This window comes from Dasypus novemcinctus, chromosome 24, assembly GCF_030445035.2.
Source record: "Dasypus novemcinctus isolate mDasNov1 chromosome 24, mDasNov1.1.hap2, whole genome shotgun sequence".
In the NCBI taxonomy this organism is placed as follows: Eukaryota; Metazoa; Chordata; class Mammalia; order Cingulata; family Dasypodidae; genus Dasypus; species Dasypus novemcinctus.
Genome location: NC_080696.1, coordinates 40,730,477 through 40,752,809, shown reverse-complemented (window position 1 = coordinate 40,752,809; position 22,333 = coordinate 40,730,477). Strand labels below are relative to the sequence as shown.

The 22,333-nt window shown below is 46.8% G+C and overlaps 1 protein-coding gene across 2 annotated transcripts; it reads left to right on the top strand.

Annotated features, from left to right (window-relative positions):
- Window positions 1-5,887: 5,887 nt before the first annotated feature.
- Window positions 5,888-21,529, top strand: GHRH (growth hormone releasing hormone). Of its 2 annotated transcripts, none has more exons than XM_004466586.5 (6): window positions 5,888-6,041; window positions 11,779-11,892; window positions 16,340-16,440; window positions 16,737-16,841; window positions 18,353-18,472; window positions 21,405-21,529. In XM_004466586.5, exons 3-6 carry the CDS (start codon window positions 16,361-16,363, stop codon window positions 21,418-21,420), a joined length of 321 nt encoding a protein of 106 aa, XP_004466643.1. In that variant the 5' UTR covers window positions 5,888-6,041; window positions 11,779-11,892; window positions 16,340-16,360; the 3' UTR covers window positions 21,421-21,529. The 2 variants fall into 2 exon arrangements, with proteins under 2 accessions (XP_004466643.1, XP_023446939.1); XM_023591171.3 differs by lacking the exon at window positions 5,888-6,041 and adding an exon at window positions 6,761-6,836.
- Window positions 21,530-22,333: the final 804 nt, after the last annotated feature.

The following is a 22,333-nucleotide window of genomic DNA, read 5'->3' as shown; positions in this document are numbered from 1 at the left end:
GGACCTAGCCATTCTGGAGGACAGTTTCTCAAAAACCTGGCTATAGATTTGCCATATGACCCAGCAATTCCACTGCTGGGTATATACACAGTAGAACTGAAAACAAGGACACAAACTGATTCATGCATACCAATGTTCATAGCAGCACTATTCACTATTGCCAAAAGGTGAAATCAACCCAAATGCCCATCAACAGATGAATGGATAAATAAAATATGGTATATACATACAATGGAATACTACTCACCTATAAGAACAAATACGGTACAAAAACATGTGATAACATGGATGAATCTTGAGAACCTTATGTTGAGTGAAGCAACCCAGGCATTGAAGGACAAATACTACATGACCACTCTGATATGAAATAAGTAAACCAAGCTGTCTCAGAGAGCTAGAGACTGGATGATAAACTTAAAGGAAGTTGGGGGTAGAGGAAGCTTGTGAAATCTATGATAAGCTGGAGGTAAGTATGTGTACAGGGAAGGGATAAAATAGGGGCATAGGGATACCTTTAGGTGGGGCTTTGTGGGCTTGAGGGGGGCTAGGGATGGGAGGATGGGTCAGATGGCCCAAGAAATTGGGGGGAGGGGGGAACATTTGAACATAGGAGATTGTCAACCTAGGGGTGGTTGAAATTATAATGTAGAGAAAACTCTTTAGAAAATATAATACAGAAGGTTACCTGTTTAAGATGCTTAAGGGGAGCCATCTGACATAGGGCAAGCTTCTAGGGAATGTGTTAGTGCTCATTTTGTCATAGTGGGTTATATCATTGGGTGGAGAGTGAAGATATAACCACATCCTGGGGAGGACTGATGTTCTCAAACAGAGGCAATTGTTTCTCTCGAGAGAATTGGTGGCTCCCAATGGGTTAGGGCAGTCAAGTATGTCAAGCCCTCAACTTTGTTGCAAGTGTCTCTGAATATGGTCCTTCAAGTAGTGAAGATTGATTGTCATGGTGTGCCCTGAGGGGAGGGGGAAAGAGGTGTTAAACAGATGGAATCAGTGTAACGGTGGAGCAATAGAAGTGTTCCACAAGATCATGCAATGATGGAAATAGGACATATTAAATTACACCAAAAGTGTATAAAAGTCTATAGGCTAAAATATAAACCATAATGTAAAATATAAGATAACTAAAATTTTAGAAAATTGTATAGTCGAAAATATAAACCATAATGTAAATGGAACCATGTTTGAAAGCTATTGTTTCAATATCTATACATCAGCTGCAGTAAATATAATATGAACGTATAAAAAGATCATTGCTGGGGAAGGGACAAAGGATTTGATGTTGGATATGTGGGAGTACCATATATTGTATATGTGAATTACTGTGATCTAAAACTTATGTGAAGACAAACTTAATAATTAGGGGAAAAAAAAAAAAGGAAGGAAGTATGTAGACACAGAGGAAGAAATGGAAGAAATTGCCTTGCCACTGTACATACAGGGCAACACCCATACCAGTAATGAAAGGCAAAATGTCAAAAACAAGGCTTTTTCATTTTTTCATTTTTTGATACCCCAATTTATTTTTCCTTTAATTTTTTCTGAATTGCTATGTATTCTATATCTAACCTTTAAACCCATCACTATATTCCATTTTACTACTCATCAAACCTGGCAATATATCAGGCTTCCTTTTTAAAGAAGTTTTGGACTATAGAGAGGTTCAACTATGGCAGGGAGAAAAGCTAGTGTGGGGTGTTATTGATAGGGAGTTCTCCAGGGCATGTATACAGGGTAAATAAAAATGTTTGGATATTTTCATAGTGGTTTCAGTTAAAAATGACAACTGAGAGAGTGCTAAGTTCCTAGCCAGGGGAGCTCTATCACATTCCACAAAGGAACAGCAAAACCCCCCCAAGTGCAATGGCAAAGACCAATAAAGATGGATGGTCCAACAATGAGCCCTTGATACTGATGGCTTCAATCATTAGCCTGTGTGCCTGAAATATGAACTAGGCCTAGAACTGCAGGGTACCTAAGAGTTACCTCCTGAGAGCATCCATGTTCCTCCAATGTGGCCACTCTCTAAGCCAAACTCAGCATGTAAATGCATTACCTTTCCCCCAGCATGGGACATGACTCCCAGGGATGAGCCTCCCTGGCGCCGAGGGATTACTACCAAGCACCAGCTGATGTAACTAGAAAAAGACCTTGAATAAAAGGGTCAACTCAGACCAACAGAATATCTCAGCCTACATTTAATACCAGGTGTTAAAAATTGCTTTTTGACTTTGGATAAAAGGGGGAAATGGAAAGGATAAATGTGTTTAAATGGCTATGAGTCTCCAAAAAAGAAAGGTAAAGAGGGGTAAAGCTTATGCATGCTCAGCAGGGTACCAGAGACAACCAAAGTAGATAGAAACCCAGGTATGGGTTCTCCTGAAGGCTATGGAGACCCACAGGTTCTACGGTCATGGCAGATGGCTCTGGAGTTCAGGGCCAAGTCAGTTGGCCCAACTTTGGAATTTGTGTTTCTGAATGTGATGGAGTTGGACTCAGATATGACCTTTCTACACATGCCTCTTCTGTCACTTTTACTGGACCTGTGGTTGGTGCTGGGGTTGGTGTATACTCAGGAGATCTGAATCTCTGGACTGTCCATGTAACAGCCAGGCTCTGAGCCTCAGCAGAGTTGCAACTTCTATCCTCTGGTTTATTGGACTTACCCTGGCTGGCTAACAGGGAGGTGAAGGTCAACCACCACACCAGGGAGCCAAGAGTGCCTAAAACTGCAAGCAGGAGAATTGCAACCATCATCCATGTGGAATCTAAGCTCCCTCTTGATGTAGAGGGGGACTGGACTTAATCATCCCAGGGTCCACAGAATGGAGGAATAGAGTATAGATTAGAGTGGACTTACTGGTGTTCTGCTGGGGAACTATTAGTTCCCCAGTGATTAGTAAGGAAAAGTGATTAGTAAGGAAAGAAATTGTAATATTGATGTGGAGAAAGTGGCCACAGTAGCTGCTGATGGTAGGGAGAGGGAAGAAGAGATATGACGTGGGCACATTTTCAGGATTTGGAGTTGTCCTGGGTGGTGCTGCAGGGACAGATGCTGGACATTGTGTGTCCTGCCATTGCCCACTTGGTGGAATGGGGGAGAGTGTAGACTACAATGTAGACTACTGTCCATGTGGTACACCAGTGCTCCAAAATGTATTCACCAGGTGCAGTGAATGTCCCATGACGATGGAAGAGGTTGTTGATGTGGGAGGAGTGAGAGGGGGTGGGGGGTATATGGGGACCTCATATTTTTTTAATGTAACATTTAAAAGAAAATAAAGAAGAAAAATAAAAACAACAACTCAACCACCAGGCAGAGACAGGCAAGGAGGGGCCGTATGTGAGAATGCTTCTCGGAGAGGGGGGATCCAGTCGGATCTTTGAGGGGTAGACAGACCTTCATGGGAAGAGGGTGCCTGAAGTATCAGCTGGGGGCAGCCTCCCAGAGCCATCAGGACTGGTACCCTCACCAAGCTTACTGATCCAGACCCCCAGTCTGATTAACAATAATTGGGTTGAGGGCAGACCAAAAGATCCCAAGCAAGGTGAATGTTTGAAATACTCAAGAGAACAATATTGCCAAGGAACACACCTGGGTCATTCAGTGGATTCACCAAGTACAATTGACTTCAAGTCTTCATTGAAAGCTCTTCCAATGACCTTCCCAAATGCAGACTCCTCCTGAAAGAAAGGAACTTCTTAATTACCATCTAAACCCAGGCCCTTCTGCTCAGGTAAGTCTTATAGTTCACAGAGTTTTCTCCAGGGGCCACAGCCATAGTGAGGCGAAAAGAGAGCACCTGATCCATTGGCCCCATTTTACAGAAGAGAAAACAGGAAGTCAAGTGACTTCGCCCAAGTCCACCCAGCAAGTCGACATCCCATCACTCTGCCCGAGCATTCACGAGCACTCATATGGCATCTGCTGTTGATGGCTCCTTAAAAACAGGTCTAGAAGGGTAGGAGCAGGGGGAGAAGGGGAATGGAGGAAGTCAAGAGACTCTGGGAATTGGGGTGTCCAGACCTCCCCCTTCCCTGCCCAGTGGCCTCAGCCGGGAAGACTGCCATCATCCAGAAAGGATGATAAAAGCAGCTTTTACAAAGCAGGGTCTGAGATCCTCAGACAGGCCCCCTTTGTGGACTTCCTCTCCCCTCCCCGCCCCTTTGCCCACTGCCTTCAGCATCCCCCTCTTGGAATGACTGGCTTGCACACACTGGAAATTTGCAACACAAATGCATGGCTTGTCTCTTTCTTGGTGGAGCCCCACTGGCCCTGTCCCTTTGGGGCCTTTTAAAGCCTGCCATTCTCTGCGGTGCTTTCTTTCCACGGCTCAAGCCCCTAGATGCAGCCGTGATCGCTAATGAAAACTGGGTTAAAAGCACGTCCTGGGAAAGAGAGCCAGGTGGCGAGGAGGCTTTCTCACTGCCTCGCAGAAGACTCACTGCCTCGCAGAAGACAAGGACACAGAGGGTGGTGGGAATCACTGGAGGGTGCTATGCTCTCCTTCTAGGGCGCACTGGCTCTTGGCCTGCGCCCCCATTCTCTTTCTCCAGGGTTTGAGAATCTACTGTAAATAAAGCTTGTCACCCTTGAGACGCGCTCTCAGCTCTCCCCCACTGTCACCCCACCCGGCTTTCAGGGCTCAGCTCTGATCATAAGAACTATAGTAACAGCTACCACTTGCCCAGATACTATCTACCAGACACTTCACAAGCCTATCTCTGATCTTCACAACAATGCGGGGAGGTGGGTAGTAACAACCACATTGTACAGATGAGGTCACAGAAGCTCAGAGAGCTAAGCGACTTGCCCAGAATCACACAACGTGTAAGTGGCAGGACTGGTTTCAAATTCAGACCTGCTTGTCCCCTAAGCCTGTACTCCACTAGACCCAGCTGCTTCTCGCCCCTCCCGGCTGCTGCCCTCTGAACTTTGCGCGGCTTCTCTCTGCTCTCACTTCTCGGTGCCTGCATGGCGTGTTCCTCTACTGTCTGGGATAATGACCAGCTTCTCACGGACCGGGCTCCTGCAGCTGGCTGAAGGCAAGCCCTGTGCCTCGCATTCTCCTCCTCGCAGCTCCCAAGAACAAGCCCGCAGCGGGAAAGTCCTGCCCACTCCCCCCCAACGGCAGAAATGGGACCAGGTTGTTCAGTGATGGACAGATAGCCCGACAAACCCCGCGTGGGTTTAACTGGGTCCTGAATAAGCATTTGTAGGATAAGGAAGTAAATGATGACTGCGACCCTTGAAGAACTGGTGGGGAGCCCTCCATCGTTGTTGGTGGGCATGTAAGTGGTACAGCAACTTTGGGAAATAGTTTGACAATGTCTTCAAAAGTTCCATGTACATTTATCCTACGACCCAGCAAATCCTCTCCGAAGTACCCAACCAAGGGAAATGAAAGCATATGTGCACACAAGCTCCTGTACGTGATCGTTCACGGTAGCATTGCTCATCAGAGTCCCAAGGTGGAAACAACCCAAGTGTCTGCCATACGTGAAAGGGTAAACAAATTGGGATACAAGGGAACACCACCCAGCAGTAAAAAGAGGCAAACCATTGATACATGGAACAACATGGATGAATCTTGAAAACACTATGCTAAGTGAAAGAAGCCAAGCACACAAGAGTACATAATGTATGATTCCACGTCTATGGACTTTCTAGAAAAGGAAAAACTATAGAGACAGAAAGCAGATCAGTAGTTGCTAGGGCTGGGGGTGGGGGTGGGAATTGAAGGCAAATGGACTCCAGGGAATTTGGGAAGTTATGAAAATGTTCCAAAAACAGGTCTGTGGTTCTTTGAAAAAAAAAATAAAAAGAGGACAAACAACAAGATAGCGGCGGAATGAGGTGTTCCTAGAGTCAGCTCCTGCTATATATATAGGGTAGCTAGTAAACACCCAGAGCTTTCTGGAGTTGGCTGAAGCACCTGTTTGGGGGCTCCAGGAGACCAGAAGAGCATCCTGCAAAATCTTTGAAGGAGTGGAAGAAGGAGACTGTCAATCTGCAGAGAAGACTCGTAAGTAGAGTGCTCGACGCCCTGGAGGCTGGCACCCATCCTCCACTGGAGGCACAAGCTGCCTCGGGAGCTGTTCCGCAGCTGGAATTGAAAGCTCCACTTCCCCAAACGGCAGAGGAAGAGAAGGTTGGGCACCAATTTCAGCTATGATGAGGAAATTCACTGGGCTACAGTATAATCCTGAGAACAGCTAAAGCTTGAGCCTGTCCAAGTCAGAAAGAGGCCAGGAGCCGCCATCTTAACTCCGCGCCTGGCATGAGGGGATGTGGGGCAGACTGAGAATTCCAGTGCTGGTGGGGACCAGCTTCTTTCCATCCAGATCACTTTGCAGGTCTAGCCTAGGCCCCAGTGCCACCTCCAGCAGGGAGGAAGCTGCGGGGACCTGCGCCAGCCTCTCCGGGAAATTACTGGCCAAGCTGCGGAGGCTGGTGATTATTTTACTCTGGTAGCACGAGCCACCCCAGGAGCTGTTCTGTGACAGGAATTGGAAGCTCCATTTCCCAGAAACAGGGGAGGAGGTGATGGTTGGCTGCTGATTTCAGCTACTGATTGGGAGACTTGGCTGGCTAAGCTATAACCCTGGGAAAAGCTGGGGTGTGATCAAGCCCAAATCAGAAAGAGGCCAGTAGCTGCCATTCTGACTCTGCCCCCAGCCTAAGGGGAAGCCGGGCTGATTAAAACTCTCAGTATCGGCAGGAACCAGTTTCTTTCACGCAGATCAGCCTGCAGCCTGTGAGGCGTCAGCCCCACGTCTGGCAGGGAGGAAGCTGAGGAGCCCTGCACCAGCCTATATAGGTAACTGCAGGTAACTTTGGCTGCCATAGACTGAAAATCAGAAGTCTACTAGGGCAACTGTGGTCATCTTGGACCCACACTGCATAGATAGCTGCCCACACCTGCAGCTCCATTCCTGCCCAAGGCAGGGGAGAAAGGGATGTGAAACTTCATCAGTCTCTCTGGGCAATTACAGTCTAGGCCGGCACATGGATTATTCCACACAGCTGTGACTCCTTCCCTACCCCTGGCAAAGAAGAAAGTTGGAAGAAGCTTCATTGGTCCCTGGTGCAATGAGGGCAGCTTGAGCCTCCACAGCTTACAGCACCAACTACGTGCTTGGCTCCTACTGCACAACCAGTAAGGGAGAAAGGATAGGAAGCCCTAAACTAAAGAGAAAACCTGCACCCAGAATAAATACTCTAGTAAGCCACATGCCAAGATACCAACAAAAAATTACAATCCACACCAAGAAATGGGAAGCTATGGCCCAGTTAAAGGAATAAGATAAGCCTCCAGATGACATAAAGGAGTTGAGACAACTAATTATGGATGTTCAAACAAATCTCCTTAATAAATTCAGTGAGATAGCTAAAGAGATTAAGGATATTAAGAAGACACTGGATGAGCACAAAGAATTTGAAAGCATACATAGAAAAGTAGCAGATCTTATGGGAATGAAAGGTACAATAAATGAAATTTTAAAAACATTGGAATCATGTAATAGCAGATTTGAAGAGGTAGAAGAAAGGATTGGTGAGCTTGAAAGTGAACATACAAAAGAACAAATGAAGAAAAGAATGGAAAAAATTGAACAAAGTCTCAGGGAACTAAATGACAGCAAAAGACATGCAAACATACATGTCATGGGTGTCCCAGAAGGAGAAGAGAAGGGAAAAGGGGCAGAAGAAATATTTGAAGAAATAATGGTAGAAAATTTCCCATCCCTATTGAAGGACATAGATATCCCTATCCAAGGAGCACAATGTACTCCCATCCAAAAAAAAATCTGAGTAGACCAACTCTGAGACACATACTAATCAGAATGTCAAAGGCCAAAGACAAAGGGGGAATTCTGAGAGCCGCAAGAAAAAAGCACTGCGTAACATATAAGGGCTATCCAATAAGATTAAGTGCTGATTCCTCACCAGAAACCAGGGAGGCAAGAAGACAGTGGTCTGATATATTTAAGATATTACAAGAGAAAAATTTCCAGCCAAGAATCTTATATTCAGCAAGACTTACTTTCAAAAATGAGGGCAAAATTAGAATATTCACAGATAAACAGAAACTGAGAGAATTTCTAAGCAAGAGACCAGAATTTCAGGAAATACTAAAGGGCATGCTAGAGTCCGAAAAGAAAAGACAGGAGAGAGAGGCCTGGAAGAGAGTCTAGAAATGAAGATTATAGCAATAAAAGTAACTAAAAGTGTCAAAAGAGTGGTGAAAATAAAATATGACAGCTAAAACTCAAATAGTGAGGAATATTTGACCAATGACATAAAGCACTTGTATTCAGAAAACTGTAACTCAATGTTAAAACCAATAAAAAAACCCTAAGCCCCTAAATAACTGGAAGAACATTCCATGCTCATGCATTGGAAGACTAAATATCATTAAGATGTCAATTCTACTCAAATTGATACACAGATTTAATGCAATCCCCATAAAAATAATACCAGCATTAAAGAAAAAATTGAAAACACAATCATTAAATTTATTTAGAAGGGTAAAGAGTCCTGAATAGCCAGAAACATCATAAGAAGGAAAAGTGAACCCTTATCTCCAGACTTTAAATCATAATACCTACCTATAGTGGTAAAAACAACATGGTACTGGCCTAAAGACAGACACAATAGACCAATGGAACCAAATTTATGGTTCAGAAACAGACCCTCACAGGTATGGTCAAGTGATTTTTGACTAGCGTGTCAAACTCACACAACTCAGGCAGAACAATCCTTTCAACAAATGGTGCTGAAAAAATTGGACATCCATAGCTGAAAGAAGGAAAGAGGACCCCTATCTCACACCTTTTCCAAAAATTAATTCAAAATGGATCAAAAAACTAAAAATAAAAGAACCATAAAACTTCTAGAAGAAATTGTAGGAAAATATCTTCAAGAGCTGGTGGTAGGTAGTGGATTCTTAAACGAGATAAGAGAAGGACTGAGTGGACTACTGATGTTTAATGTATGTAGAAGTTTTAATTAGCTTTACTGTAAAATTGTGGAAATGTATAGAGTAGATGGTAACACACAGTGAGTAACAGCTAGTTTATAAATGGGGATGTGACTGAAAATGGTAGTCTAGTTATGTAAATACCAATTGACAGAATGCTTGAGAATAATCTAGGAACTGGATAGCACAGTAAACCAAGAGGTGAGTAAGAATTGTGGGTGATGGTAGATAGAGTGTCCTTTGTTAGCTAGAACAAATGTATATCACTACTGCTGGGTGATGGGAATGTGGAGAAGCATGGGAAATATACAGCTGGAGTGACCTACGGACCGTGGTTAGTAGTAATATAATATTCTTGCATCTATGCAAAAGATGTACTGTGTTGATACTGAGGCAGTATGGAAAAGGTGAGCCAAATGTACACTATGGACATGGTAACAATCAGATGATATTAGTATATCTGTAGCAAATGACACACCACATTGTGGTGTGTTGATGGAGGGGTGTTGTTTGGGAATTCTGCACATGTGCATGATTGTTTTATAAGTTTACAACTTCTGCCATTAAAAAATATGTATTTAAAAAATAATAATAGGATGGGTTGGGGGAAATACACACCACATGTAAGATAAGTAATAAGATTAGTAATAAGATTTTGACAGTGTTCTTTCATAGTTTGTAACAAATGTCTCATGACAATGCAAGGTGTTGGTGGAGGGCTGATGTATGGGACCCCTGAATGATGTTATGCATGTTTGTTTTGTAAGTTCACAATTTTTACTATACATTTAATTGTTTATATGTGTTCATATATAAATGATAAAAAGATAATAACAATTGGGTAAACTAGGGGAAAACTACTTTGTTTAGTAGTTTTTTAGTAGAGTATTTTGACAATGCTCTTTTATCATTACTTAAAAAAGTTTAAAAACAATGCAAATTATTGGTGGTAGGGTGAGATGTTATATATGTTTGTTTGATGTTATATATATTTGTTTGGTAAGTTCACAACTATTATACACTCATTGTTTATGTATGTACATGTATGAGCGATATATTTCAATAAGTTAAAAGAAAAAATAGAGAGTAAAAAAAAAAAAAGAAGAAGAAAAAAGGAAGAAAAACTCATGGGACTGAAGCAGGGCTTCAGGAGAACATTAGCTTGGTTGGGGCCCTGAATTTGGGAGTCACCAAATCTTTGTCAGTCCTGTCTCCATCCCTGACCAGCTGTGACCATGATAAGTACGGCCCCTCTCTGTGCCTCTTTTTCCTCATTTGTAACAATAGCAATAGTAGTAGTTCACAGGTGAGGCTTACCTTGTGCCAAGCTTGGAACCAACAGCCTCATCAGCTGAGTCCCATCACACCCACTTTTCAGATGAAGAAACTGAGACCAGGCATGAAGCCATTAGCACAAGGCCTAGGCAGAGCCCCACCTGCGGCTGAACTCCGATCCCCATGGCTCTCCAGCCTATTCCGTGTGTCCTACGTCTGCACTCTGGTCCAGCGTCCAATCTGGGACCAGCTCTCCAGGCAGCCTCTAGTCCTTCTGACTGTGTAAGAGCTTGTTGACCTGGGGGCTCCCTACGGTGCCACCTGCCACCTCTTGCTGTGTCCCTGGGAATCTGGCCTCCCTGATCCCTTTGTGTCCAGGCAGGCAGGGTGGCATGCCACTCAGTCCCTGCTCCCAGGAGGAGCATTCCGTGTCTGCTCTATGTCAAGATATCACTCAGTGCGGGCCAAGAAGGGGAACCACAAAATAGCATTGCTAGAAGGGCCTTCAGAAATAACCGGCTTTTAACTGCCCCACAGAGGCAACTGCGGGGCAGGCAAAGGGGGTCTCTGCTGCCCCCACTTCAACCAGAGCGTCCCATTTTTAATCTGTTTTTTATACTGTGCTTCACAGAAGATTTCTGAAGAAAGGGTTATGCCACTTCTCAAAAAAATTTTTTGAAAGCTTGGGTCCTGCACCAACTCTCAAGTTTACAGTAAAAGAAACAGGCCTGGAGGGAAGAAGGAACTTTTTGAGGGTCACAGAGGTTGTGACTGACAGGCACGGGCGAGGCAGTAGGTCTCCAGACTGTTGCCACACCTCCTTGAAAAGAGTACGGGAAGGCCGTGCGTCTGCCTCACCTCACTTCTATGTCATTTTAGAGGATTCCTTAGCTAAAGGCTAGAGAAATTTGGAAGCACAACAACTCTCCCAAGGTTTTCCAATGTCTTCCTTTCACTTCACACATCTCTGAGGCGGCTACTGATGTTTGGCTGCCTTGACACACGACAACGGAGGCGTCCTGGGCTAGCTGTCTAAACCAGGCTGTGCATGCAGCAGGCACAAATCAAACAGGGGAGAATCCTGATAATTGGACAAGGGAGATAGGAAACACGTTTTCTTCACTAAGGAGAGAAAAACACTTGTTTGAAATGTTGGCTCCCCTAAAGTGAAATAAAGTTGCACACAACAAAACAAAATTACATGAAAGTTTTAAAAGGCACATAATGACTATCTCCAAGAATAAATGAATCCTTGGTGTTTCATTGTTATGAGTACTCCATTTATTAGAGTAGCAGCATTACACCCTCTATTCCTCTCAGAAAAATAGTACAACTGAGAACTCTGTCTTCCGCCTTAAAAAAAAAAAAACAAAGGGAAAGTTCACTGTGAGTCTTCATGTGCAAGGAGCAAAACCTCCTTCCCCTGTTAGGGTTGTTAGTGTGATGCTAAAAATGGTCCTTTGGTTGACTTGTGGGTAATTGATTCTCTGACGCTGACAATGCTTAGGAAAACGAAGGTATAAATGACGGGAGTGCCACGCAGTTGCTGGAGCAAACACTGAAGCTGAGTCCCTGCAACCGGAGCAGAGTGCCTCAGAGCAGGAGACCAGACTCCACGGAGGTGAGCAGGGGCGGCCCTGGGGCTGGGCTGGGTAGGGGCAAGAAAAGTTGACCTTCTCACCAACTCAGAGATGCCAAGTCAAAGAGGTCCAGTGCCATCCTCTTTGCCCATGGACTGGTGAGTACATTTGTGCCCCTTTCTGGGTCAAATAATCCCTCATTAGGGGCTCTGGCGCATGCTTTTGGTTTGGCACTATTTGGGGGTTATTTTGGATGCCGTAGCACCTCAGCCCGTGGAGAAGTGTTTGGTAGGCATGTTCCAGGCATCTGTCAGAGGCAATGAGGCATCAGCGTGCCTTCAAGTGTGTGCAAGCGGGCTTCTGGGGTGAGACACGAGCTGGCGAGATTCTCCTGTCAACGACAGGATTCTGAGGAGCCAAGTGGCTGTGCAAATCAATACCGCGCATCGATCGCTCAGAACCGACTCAGCATAATTGCCTGGAAATTGATAACATTTTGCTTTCTTGCTCAATTGCAGCTGCTCTCTTTACTCTAGGTTTTAGACACGATTCTCCATTCTTGGTGCCCTCCATTACCCCACTCCTGTAACTTGATTCTTGCTTAATGGTCTTTCACTATAAGCAGCCACAAACCCTCTCCGGGAGGAGGTGGGGTGTCATTCACTCTTTTGAATGACATTTAAGGTGCTTCCTCAGTAATGATTTAGATTTCCTGTGACTTGGAGCACCACTGGTTAATAACTGGGTCAGGATGCCATTGCCTTAGGGTTCCCAAATTACAAAACATAATATTTGGGAAAGTTTGTAAAAGTTTTTTCCTAGGACTTCAAAAATGCCCTTTCTAGTTTTGGCACTTGAGACTGGACCTCTGTCTTTAGCTCAGGCCACATTTGCAGAATTCTCATGGCGTTCTTGCCTTGAAGGCTGGCAAACCAGTAACGAGCAATCGCCCATGTATCCTGAATCCAAACGAATTCAAATACATCTAATCACAGAACTGGTTTGGAAGAACAGCAGAAAACGGGCTGGTATTCATAATGATAGATAATAAACTCTAAAATGCCTTCAGAGTCATCCAGGAGCCGTTGGTGATGGTATTGGGGTGGGGTTACACTTAATTCAGGAAATTCGAGCCTTAGCATGGTCATGTGAAACATGTCTGTCAATAGTGATTTCATCCTTTGTTGCGCACGCTCTTTTCTTATTTTACCATAAGCTGAATAATTCAGATTGTTTCCCATCTTTGTCCAGTGAGATCTTGCAGCGCCATGGATTAGGGTCTCATAGGCCAGAGGCTGCAGTGGCATCTTGACCCCTCCCTGGGGCACATGGTTTACACCGCCTGTTGTACCTCCTGCTTAACCACAACTGTGCAATTGCGCAGTCTCTGACAGCAAGGCATTGCTGTGTTCACTGTTACTTGCCCCCAGATTCTGCACTCTTATCAGGTATTTTTGACTCCCTGAAACTACTGTGGGTGCACAGGGAGGCACCAATCAAACAGGTGTTCCTGTTTGTTCCTCTTTCTTCTTCCTCAGAGCCCCAGTGACAAAGAGCTAAAGATCTCCCCTTTTGGGGAGCCGTTTCCCAGGTGCTGGTGATGAATTCTGCACGCGCGGTGAAACCGGGAGGACTGGGAACAGGGTATTGTATCTGGGAGGCTGCTGAGAGGAGCAGGAGGAAGTCTGCTGCCTGGGAATCGGGAAGCCCATTCTGAAGTGCCCACTGTGTACTGAATTTGATGCAGGTCCTTGGGGAGAAGCCTTCCTCCTGCCTGGGCTTGTTTCCTCGCTGTAAATGGAGATGGTGATATTTGCTCTGGAGGGCGAGTGAGAGGGAGAGCTGTGTGGACCAGGGGCGCGTGGGGGCTGGGAATCATGTGGGGGGGCGGCTAGGAGAAAGGGGAGGAGGCAAAAAAGAGAGCTCTGAAGGGAGCGGGCTTCTGAGCAGGGGTGTGAGATGACTGTGTGCCTGGATGTACCCAAATCTTTACAAGATCGATCATCACGGAGAAGACAAGAAAGCCCAGATGGCAGTGGTTTGTGTTAAGGGCACTCCTTGCCGCCAAAGAGCTCCCTGCTTAGGAAATTCCACTGCCAGAGGGGCACCTGGCCCAGGCTGGGAGAAGGGGGGCCAGGGGTCACGGTGTGATGAGGAGGCAGGGCACCGAAGGTGGCTGGTCTGAGGAGCTTTGGCTTTGGTCAGATGCAGAGCTCAGCTCAGGGGCTCATCCTGGGGGAAAGGCGCCCATGCGCTGGGAGGCACAGCAGGAGGATGTCAAAGGGCAGCCCGGGGCAGACATTACGTTCTAGTCTTTTCTCTGAACTTACCAGAATACTTACCAGAATACTTACCAGAATAGTACAGACTTAACAAATACTTACAGGAGAAAGAGATTTGGGCCTACCAAGATGAGAAAACTTCCCAGCATAAGAGCTGCCTAGAACTAGGACAAACTGGCTTAGGGGTAGTGAGTTCCCCGTCACTATTGGCAGCAAGTGCCGGAGCAGGAACTGGAGGGCTGCCTGATGGGGGGGAGGGTTGAACATCAGGGAGGGGCTGAGGCCTGAGGCCTGGACGGCCTCTCCCTCTAACTCTGGAGATGTGGGGGTCTCAGACCTCAGGGAGCAGACCCTGATGGGTGCCCCCTCTGGGACAAAGGCATCCCTGGGTTCATTGAGACCCCAGAACCTGGGGTGATGCCCTGAGAGGGCAGGTGGTCCAGAAAAGGAAAGTGGATTCCACCAGGGCTAACCCTGCCGGCCAGAAATCACTCCTCGGCAGGACTGGGGAAGGGGGAGGAAATGGGGCGATGTGGGGTGATCATGGGAAAGGAGGGGCTCCTCCTGCTCCTTCTGTGGTTGACGGGGCCTCTGGATGGGTGTTTCCCCACAGAGCCTATTCCTGCTGAGTGAGGGACCCCCACGGGAGATGAAAGGCCCCGAGGCCAGGGGTCCCGCGCAGGACAGGCTTAGCAGCGGCAGCGTCCGCCCGGCTGAGGCACCTCCTTGCCCGCTGGCTGCGTTAACACTCATTGCCACGCAAGTTATCAATAGGCCCCAGTTAAGCGTGATTCCCTGACCGGTGAGATGATCCTGCTGCACTAATTCCCAAGGCCCTCTTCTCTCTTCCAGGGTTCAAACTCCTGGCCAAATCAAAGTAGTAGGAGAAAGGCTTATAACTTTCCTTTCTTCTCTCCAACGCTGCACAAAATAAAAACAGGATGAGCCTGTCCCCAGAGTGGCTCCAGTACGGGGCAGTCATGGCAAAGGTGCGAGAACTTCCTAGGTGCCGAGCACTTGCTACTGACTTCACGCACATACAGCTCGTCTAATCCTCGCAAGGACCTATGCGGGAGGTAGAATTCTCATCTTCATTTTATGGATAGGAAAAATGGAGGACCAGAAAGGAGAAGCCACTTGTCCTGGGACACGGAGGTAGTGATGGCAGAACCCGGATTTGACCCAGAGCCTGAGCTGTTGGCCTCTGTTCCCTACTGTCAGTGCCAGCCTGGGTGGGGGTGACTTAGGGGCTCAGTTGTCCTCTATTCCATCTCTAATACCTTAGGGCATGAGGTAGTTTCCCTACTCTGGTTAATTTTCAGTATGACCCCATGAGGTCAACAGGATTGCTTTATCATGCCCATTTTCCAGATGGAGAAAATGTGGTCAGAGCTCATGACTGACGGAGCCAGGGATTGAACCCAGGTCTGCCTGACTTTCCAGGGTTTGGATTCTTTTTTTTTTTTCCTTGAGGTACCGGGGACCGGGGATTGAATCCAGGACCTCGTGTGGGGAAGCCGGCACTCAACCACTGAGCCACATTGGCTTCTCTGAGTTGGTTTTTGTTTTTTTTTTTTAAAGATTATTTATTTCTCTACCCTTCCCCTCCCCCCGCTCCAGTTGTCTGTTCTCTGTGTCTATTTGCTACATCTTCTTCTTTGTCCGCTTCTGTTGTTGTCAGCGGCACAGGAATCTGTGTTTCTTTTTGTTGCGTCATCTTGTTGTGTCAGCTCTCCGTGTGGGTGGCGCCATTCTTAGGCAGGCTGCACTTTCTTTTACACTGGGCGGCTCTCCTTATGGGGCACGCTCCTTGCGCGTGGGGCTCCCCTACGCGGGGGACACCCCTGCATGGCATGGCACTCCTTGGGCGCATCAGCACTGCGCATGGGCCAGCTCCACATGGGTCAAGAAGGCCCGGGGTTTGAACTGTGGACCTCCCATGTGGTAGACGGATGCCCTAACCACTGGGCCAAGTCCGCTTCCCTCTGAGTTGGTTTTATCATTTGTTTTGCTTATTGTTTTTTCAGGAGGCACCAGGAATCAAACCCAGGACCTCCCGTGTGGGAGGCGGGCGCTCAACCGCTGGCTCCATAACTGCTCTCCCTGGATTCTTTTTCCTACCCCACAGCTTCCAAAGTTCAAGGACCAAGGCTTGTCACAGAGCCACGCCCAGGGCTGGTCCAGCTCCCCTCCTGTCTTTTTCTAGGTGCTGCCCCGGGAAGGAAGGATGCTGCCCTGGGTGCTCTTCCTCGTGCTCCTCACCCTCAGCAGCAGCTCCCACTGCTCCCCGCTCACCCTGCCCCTCAGGTAGGCAGCCCGGCCCCCAGGGCCTGGGTTCCTGGCCACCCCACGCCATCCCCGCCACGGAGGGTTGAGGGATGGCCCCTGGCTATCGTCCCAGGTAACACCCACTCCCCATCTCCGGGATGGGGCAGACCCTGAGCTCTAGAGAGGCCACTCGGGCCAAGGTCTGAGCCTCTCTGGGGGTGAGCAGGGCAAAGGGCAACAGAGGACCTTCAAGAGTCCTAGTGAGTACAGCCCCCAGCATCCTCTCGCCTGGCCCCGGCCACCTCACCCTCTGACCTCTGACCTCCTCGGCATAGGATGCGGCGTTACGCGGAGGCCATCTTCTCCAACAACTACCGGAAGGTGCTGAGTCAGCTCTGGGCCCGCAAGCTGCTCCAGGACATCATGAGCAGGCAGCAGGGGTAAGCGGAAGGCCTTGTGGTATCTTCCTGCACCCCTGTGCGTCAGAGTTTGGGGATCCTGGCGCAGGAGGCCAGGGGCCAGGTTTGATCTCTTCTCTTAAAAAACATCTACCGTTTCTGGCCTTACCATAGCAGAAGGGCCCCAAAGTCAAATGTCAAGTTAGCCTTAACTACTAATTGCTCATCAAACACTTCTCCCTGTGCTCAATTCCAACAGTGACAGTACTGATGGTAGTTACTGTCTGATCAGAAACGAGACATTGACATACACTCCAAACAGTGCTTGGCTCACAGTGAGCGCTTGATAAGTGCTCGCCATTATTCTTCTGTTTTTATACAATCTCTGTAACAACCCTTCAAAGCTGGTCCTCTTACCTCCGTTATACAGAGAAGTTAAGCAGCTTGCTGAAGGACACACAGCAAGGAATGGCAAGGCTAGGATTATGGACCCAAACAGGCTGACTCCAGCCTGTACTATTTTTGTTTTCATTTTGAAAAATTTCAAAGTTACGGAAAAGTTGCAAGAATAGTACAATGGACTTCCACATACCCTTCCCTACACCTACCAATTTGTAACATTTTACCATATTTGCTTACTGTCTATAGCTATACCTAAGTATATCTAGATATAGATTTCTACACATAGATACACAAAACACAAATATACTTCTTATCATTCTTGAATGTATTACTACCACTATTAATATTATTTTGCTGAACCATTTGAGAGTAAATTACTGTCTCATGATGCTTTACTCTTAGATACTGCCACATGTGATTCCTAACATCTAACCAAAGTGCATTCCCTTACATAACCACAGTATAATGATCAATTATAGTCCATATTCAAATTCTACCAGTTGTGCCAAAACGTCTTCTCTAACTATGATTTCTTTTTCTGACCCAGGATCCAATCCAGGATCATGGGTTGCATTTAGTTGTCATGTCTCTTTAGTCTTTTCTAATCTGGAACAGCACCTCAGTCTTTCATGACATTGACCTTTTGACTGGTAAAGGCCAATTATTTAAAGAATGCCTCTGATTGGATTTGTCCCACGCTTCCTTAAGGTTAGGTTCAGGTTCTACACTCACAGGAGTGATGTTGTGTCCCTCTCAGTGCATTATATCAGGAGGCACATGATGCCAACTTGTCCCATTTTTGGTGATGTTAACTTTGATCACTTGGTTAGCATGGTGTCTGCCAGATTTCTCCTCTGTAAAGTTCGTATTTTTTACTTTGTAACTAAGAAGTAATCTGCCAAGTGATTCTTTGCAACTGTCTACTTTGCAGCTGTACTCTTCATGACTTTGTTTACTGCCTTCCTAATTGTTGCTGAACCTAACTTAGGGCAGTGGAAGAGTTCACACTGGATACTGGAACATGCATAGGGACACACCCTGTTCTGCTCATGTATATTTTAAGAGGTCTCATTTGCTCTGGCCTCTCCCAGGCCTCTCCACATCCTACTCCAACAGCAACCTCAGCTGTTTCTCTCTTTCTAACCCAATAGAGAGAAAAACCAAGAGAATGGAGCAGGAGTACGGCTTGACCATCAGGTGGACAGTGTATGGGCAGACCAAAAGCAGGTGGCATTGGAGAGTACCCTGGCAGCTCTGCTGCAGAAGCAAGGGTAGGTGTGTGTGTGTGTCTAAGGACCTCAGAGGCTTATTTGGGTTGCTGGGAAAAGAAAGGAATCCCTCTTTCTCCAAATGGCATGGTCTCTGCCAAGCAAGCTGGAAGTGAGGGTTCCTCCTTAGGCCGCCCTAAGGGAAGAAACCATGTGATGGAGATGATCTTATTCACTACTGTATCTCCAGTGTGTAGCAAGAGACCAGGCTCAACATCAGTGCCTGAAAATGTAAATTAAATTCAGTAGTTCTGGGATAGGACTCAGAAACCTGAATTTTAACAACTGTCCCAGCAGATTCTGCTGCAGATGATCTGAGAAGCTGGCCTAGATCCCTTGCCAAGCTCACAAAATTATAAAACCAATGAAAGACTAGTCCCTCCCAACACCCTCTAGTAGACAAGTATGTGCAGTGCTCATCAGAGGGAGATGGTAAGGACAGCTATAATAGTTGCCCAGCTGCTAAAACAAATACCTTAGAGTGAGTTGACTTAACAACTGGGATTTACTGGCTCACTATTTCAGAGGCTAGAAAGCTTGCTTCCTCCTGGGGTCAGTATCTTCTGGCTGATGGGCAATCTTTGGAGTTCCTTGGCACTTCCATCACATGGCGATGCACATGGTGGTGTCTTCTCTTTTGGATCCCGTTGCCTTCCATGTCTGGTTGCTCTCTGTGGCTTCTCTGCGTCCAATTTCCTTTGCTTATAAGGACTTTTAGTCATACTGGAAGATCCACCCTCAATCAGCTGGCAAACCTTACCTAAGACATCTTCAAAGGTGCTGTTTACAAATGGGTTCACAGCCACAAGACCAGGGGGATGGGACCTGACCAAGCCTTTTGTGGAGGACACAATTCAAACCCTAAGAAAGCCCATTCCTCATCTCAATGACCCTTCTATTCCCACTGTGAGTCAGAAATGATCAGGAGTTAGTCTTCCCATTTTACAGAAGAGGAAAACCGAGGCAAAGAAAGGCAGTAGCTGGTGTGGTATCAGGGATGGTCAGGACCAAGTTCTGCTCTGCCTCCCTGAAGTTTCTTCTCACAGAGCTCCACTTCATAGGCAAAGTTTGCCAAGAAATACACAACTGTTTGGAGAAACTCTGCTGCATGTCAGAGCCAGATTTTCTACTGTGAACACAAGCATGTCCCAATGTGACTCCGTCTGGCACATCTGGGCCAACGTAGTAGGCAAATCCAGTTCCCAACAGAGCTCTTGACTCCCTCACCTTCTTTCCAACCTAGACACCAAGAGCCCAGGGATCTTACCAAGTACAATACTACAGAGATTTGGGTGGCAGCAGGCTGATGGGCAAACCACAGGCAGGGCAAGAACCAGGGCTGGAATGGACACCTGGGCCCTAGTACTGGTTCTGCAACCATTGGCTTCCTAGTTCCTCCTCTGTGAAAGGAGAAGGTTTACTCCATCACCTCTAAGATCCCTATGGCTAGAATTCTAAGAATACTATGATTCTTAAGCTGGGTTTAGGTAACCATTCTCCTGCTTTCAGGTTCCCACCAGGCCCTATAGGTTGGAGTGGCCCAAGGAGGGCCGAGTCTGAAGAATGCAGGCTTTGTTCCTGCAGGTTAAAAGTCAGAGGGTCCACAGAGCATGCCAGAGTGGGAAGTCACAGGGCATGCAGGAAGGGAGCTGGAGGCTGTCACAGCCATTGCTCCCACTCCAGCACCACTGCTGTCCATGGTGGGCCTGAGAGAACAGAAAATAAGGATGAGTTCTCACATCCTATTAGTGCAGGGTAGAGTGATTTTGTATACAGAACTCTTTTGTACCCACCATGCCTTGTGCTTCAGATAACATTCCTGAAAGAAGCCTGGGTTCAGACTTATCCATCCTCCCACCCCTGCAACCATTTGTATTAGTCAGCCAGAGGGGTGCTGATGCAAAGTACCAGAACACTGTTGGCTTTTTTATAAAGGGTATTTATCTGGGGTAGAAGTTTACAGTCGTGAGGCCCTAAAGAGTCCAACTCAAGGTACCATAAGAGGTACTTCCTCACCCAAAGTCTGTTGCCATGTGTTGGCTCAAGACAGTGGGTGACATCTACGAGGATTCAGCCTTCCAATTCCCTCCTATGGCTTCATGTGTCCAGCTTCTTCCAATCTCAGCTCTAGGCTGGCACAGGGCTCATCTGTCTTCCTGGGGCTCATTTCTTTCCGGGCTCAGCTGCTCTGGTCTCTTCACAAGGTCAGCTGTAAACTCTCAGGTGAATGGCCCAACTCTCCCCAGGGCTCCAGCATTAAAACCAAGTTCTCTCCTTTGCCATGTCTTTTTCTGTGCACCTACTTCCGTGTAAGAGTCTGTCTTATGGGCCTGCCACGGGGGCAGGGACTCGATCCTGTATGCCCTAAAGATGTGGCCAAATCAAAGCCCTGATCTTAACAAAATTTAATCAAAGGCATCTCAGCTGAATCTAATACAATCAAAGGGTACGAGGTAACAAACATAATCAATAGCTCTTTTTAGAATTCATAAATAATATCAAACTGCCACAACATCCAATGACAGTTTTGTACCAGGCTCCAGGCTGGGGGCTATGGCAGTGAACAGGACAAGTTTGTGAAATCCAAAAGGTACTGAGGGAGACAGGAACTGAACAAGTATTTGTACAATTATTTAACGTCATAAATGGCAGGAGAATGCAGTGGATGTGGGTGCTGGGACTAGAGGTGGCTTCTTCAAGGGGAAGGGATTGGCTCTGGGTCTCTGTGGAGATGAGCTGGCAGAGTTGGGGCTAAGATGGATGGACTTGGCTGGCATGCACGTGCATCCTTCCTCACCCCACTCTTGGAACCCAGCCAGACAGCTCCTGGCACTGAAGCAACCATCACCCTGGTTCTAAGTGCCCCTGCCCTAAATGCACCTGTATTTCAGTCCCCTGGATTGAGCCTTTATCTTTCTTTCCTCTTCTACAACAGGAATTCCCAAGGATGAAGATTCTGCCTGTGCTTTATATTGTAGCCAAAACAAACGTTAATCTCATTTAGTTCTGACCTACTTTTTCCTCTGTAAACACAATAAAATTCCCCCATACTAGTCTGCATTTGATTTTCTTTTATGTTCAGTTCTAATATTTTACATGTGTTTTACAAAGTTACACCCTCCAAAGTGGTATAATAAAAATAACTAACACTGACCAAGCAGAGTACCTACCAGTCAGGAAGGTACACATACAGAATCTCATGTGCTCACAGCCTAGTGGGAGGTATTAGCATTCTCCTCATTTCACCAATGGAGGAAGTGAGGATTGAAAGTTTGACTGACTTGCCCATGGTCACACAGCTGGCATGTGAGAGAGCTGGGGTTTAAACCCAGGAGTCCAGCCTGGAAGCAGTCTCTTAAAAAGGTCTATCTACTGTGACACAAAGTCATTCTTTAGCCACTGGTGTCTTGTTCATCTATGACCAATAACCATTCATTCAGTGAATATTTGTAGAGCACCCACGCTTTGCCAGGCACTGTTCTAGGTGCTGGGGATACAGCTATGAGCAAATAAGGCCCCCAACCTCTTTGAGCTTACATTCTAATTGGGGTGGGGTGGGGGGAACACTACAAACTAATAAATATAGAATGTCTAAATGCAAGGGACAGGGAAACGGACTTTGGCCCAGTGGTTAGGGTGCCCGTCTACCACATGGGAGGTCCGCGGTTCAAACCTCAGGCCTCCTTGACCCGTGTGGAGCTGGCCATGCGCAGTGCTGATGCGCGCAAGGAGTGCCGTGCCACGCAGGGGTGTCCCCCGCGTAGGGGAGCCCCATGCACAAGGAGTGCGCCCGTAAGAAGAGCCGCCCAGCACAAAGGAGGGAGCAGCCTGCAGAGGAATGGCGCCGCCCACACTTCCCGTGCC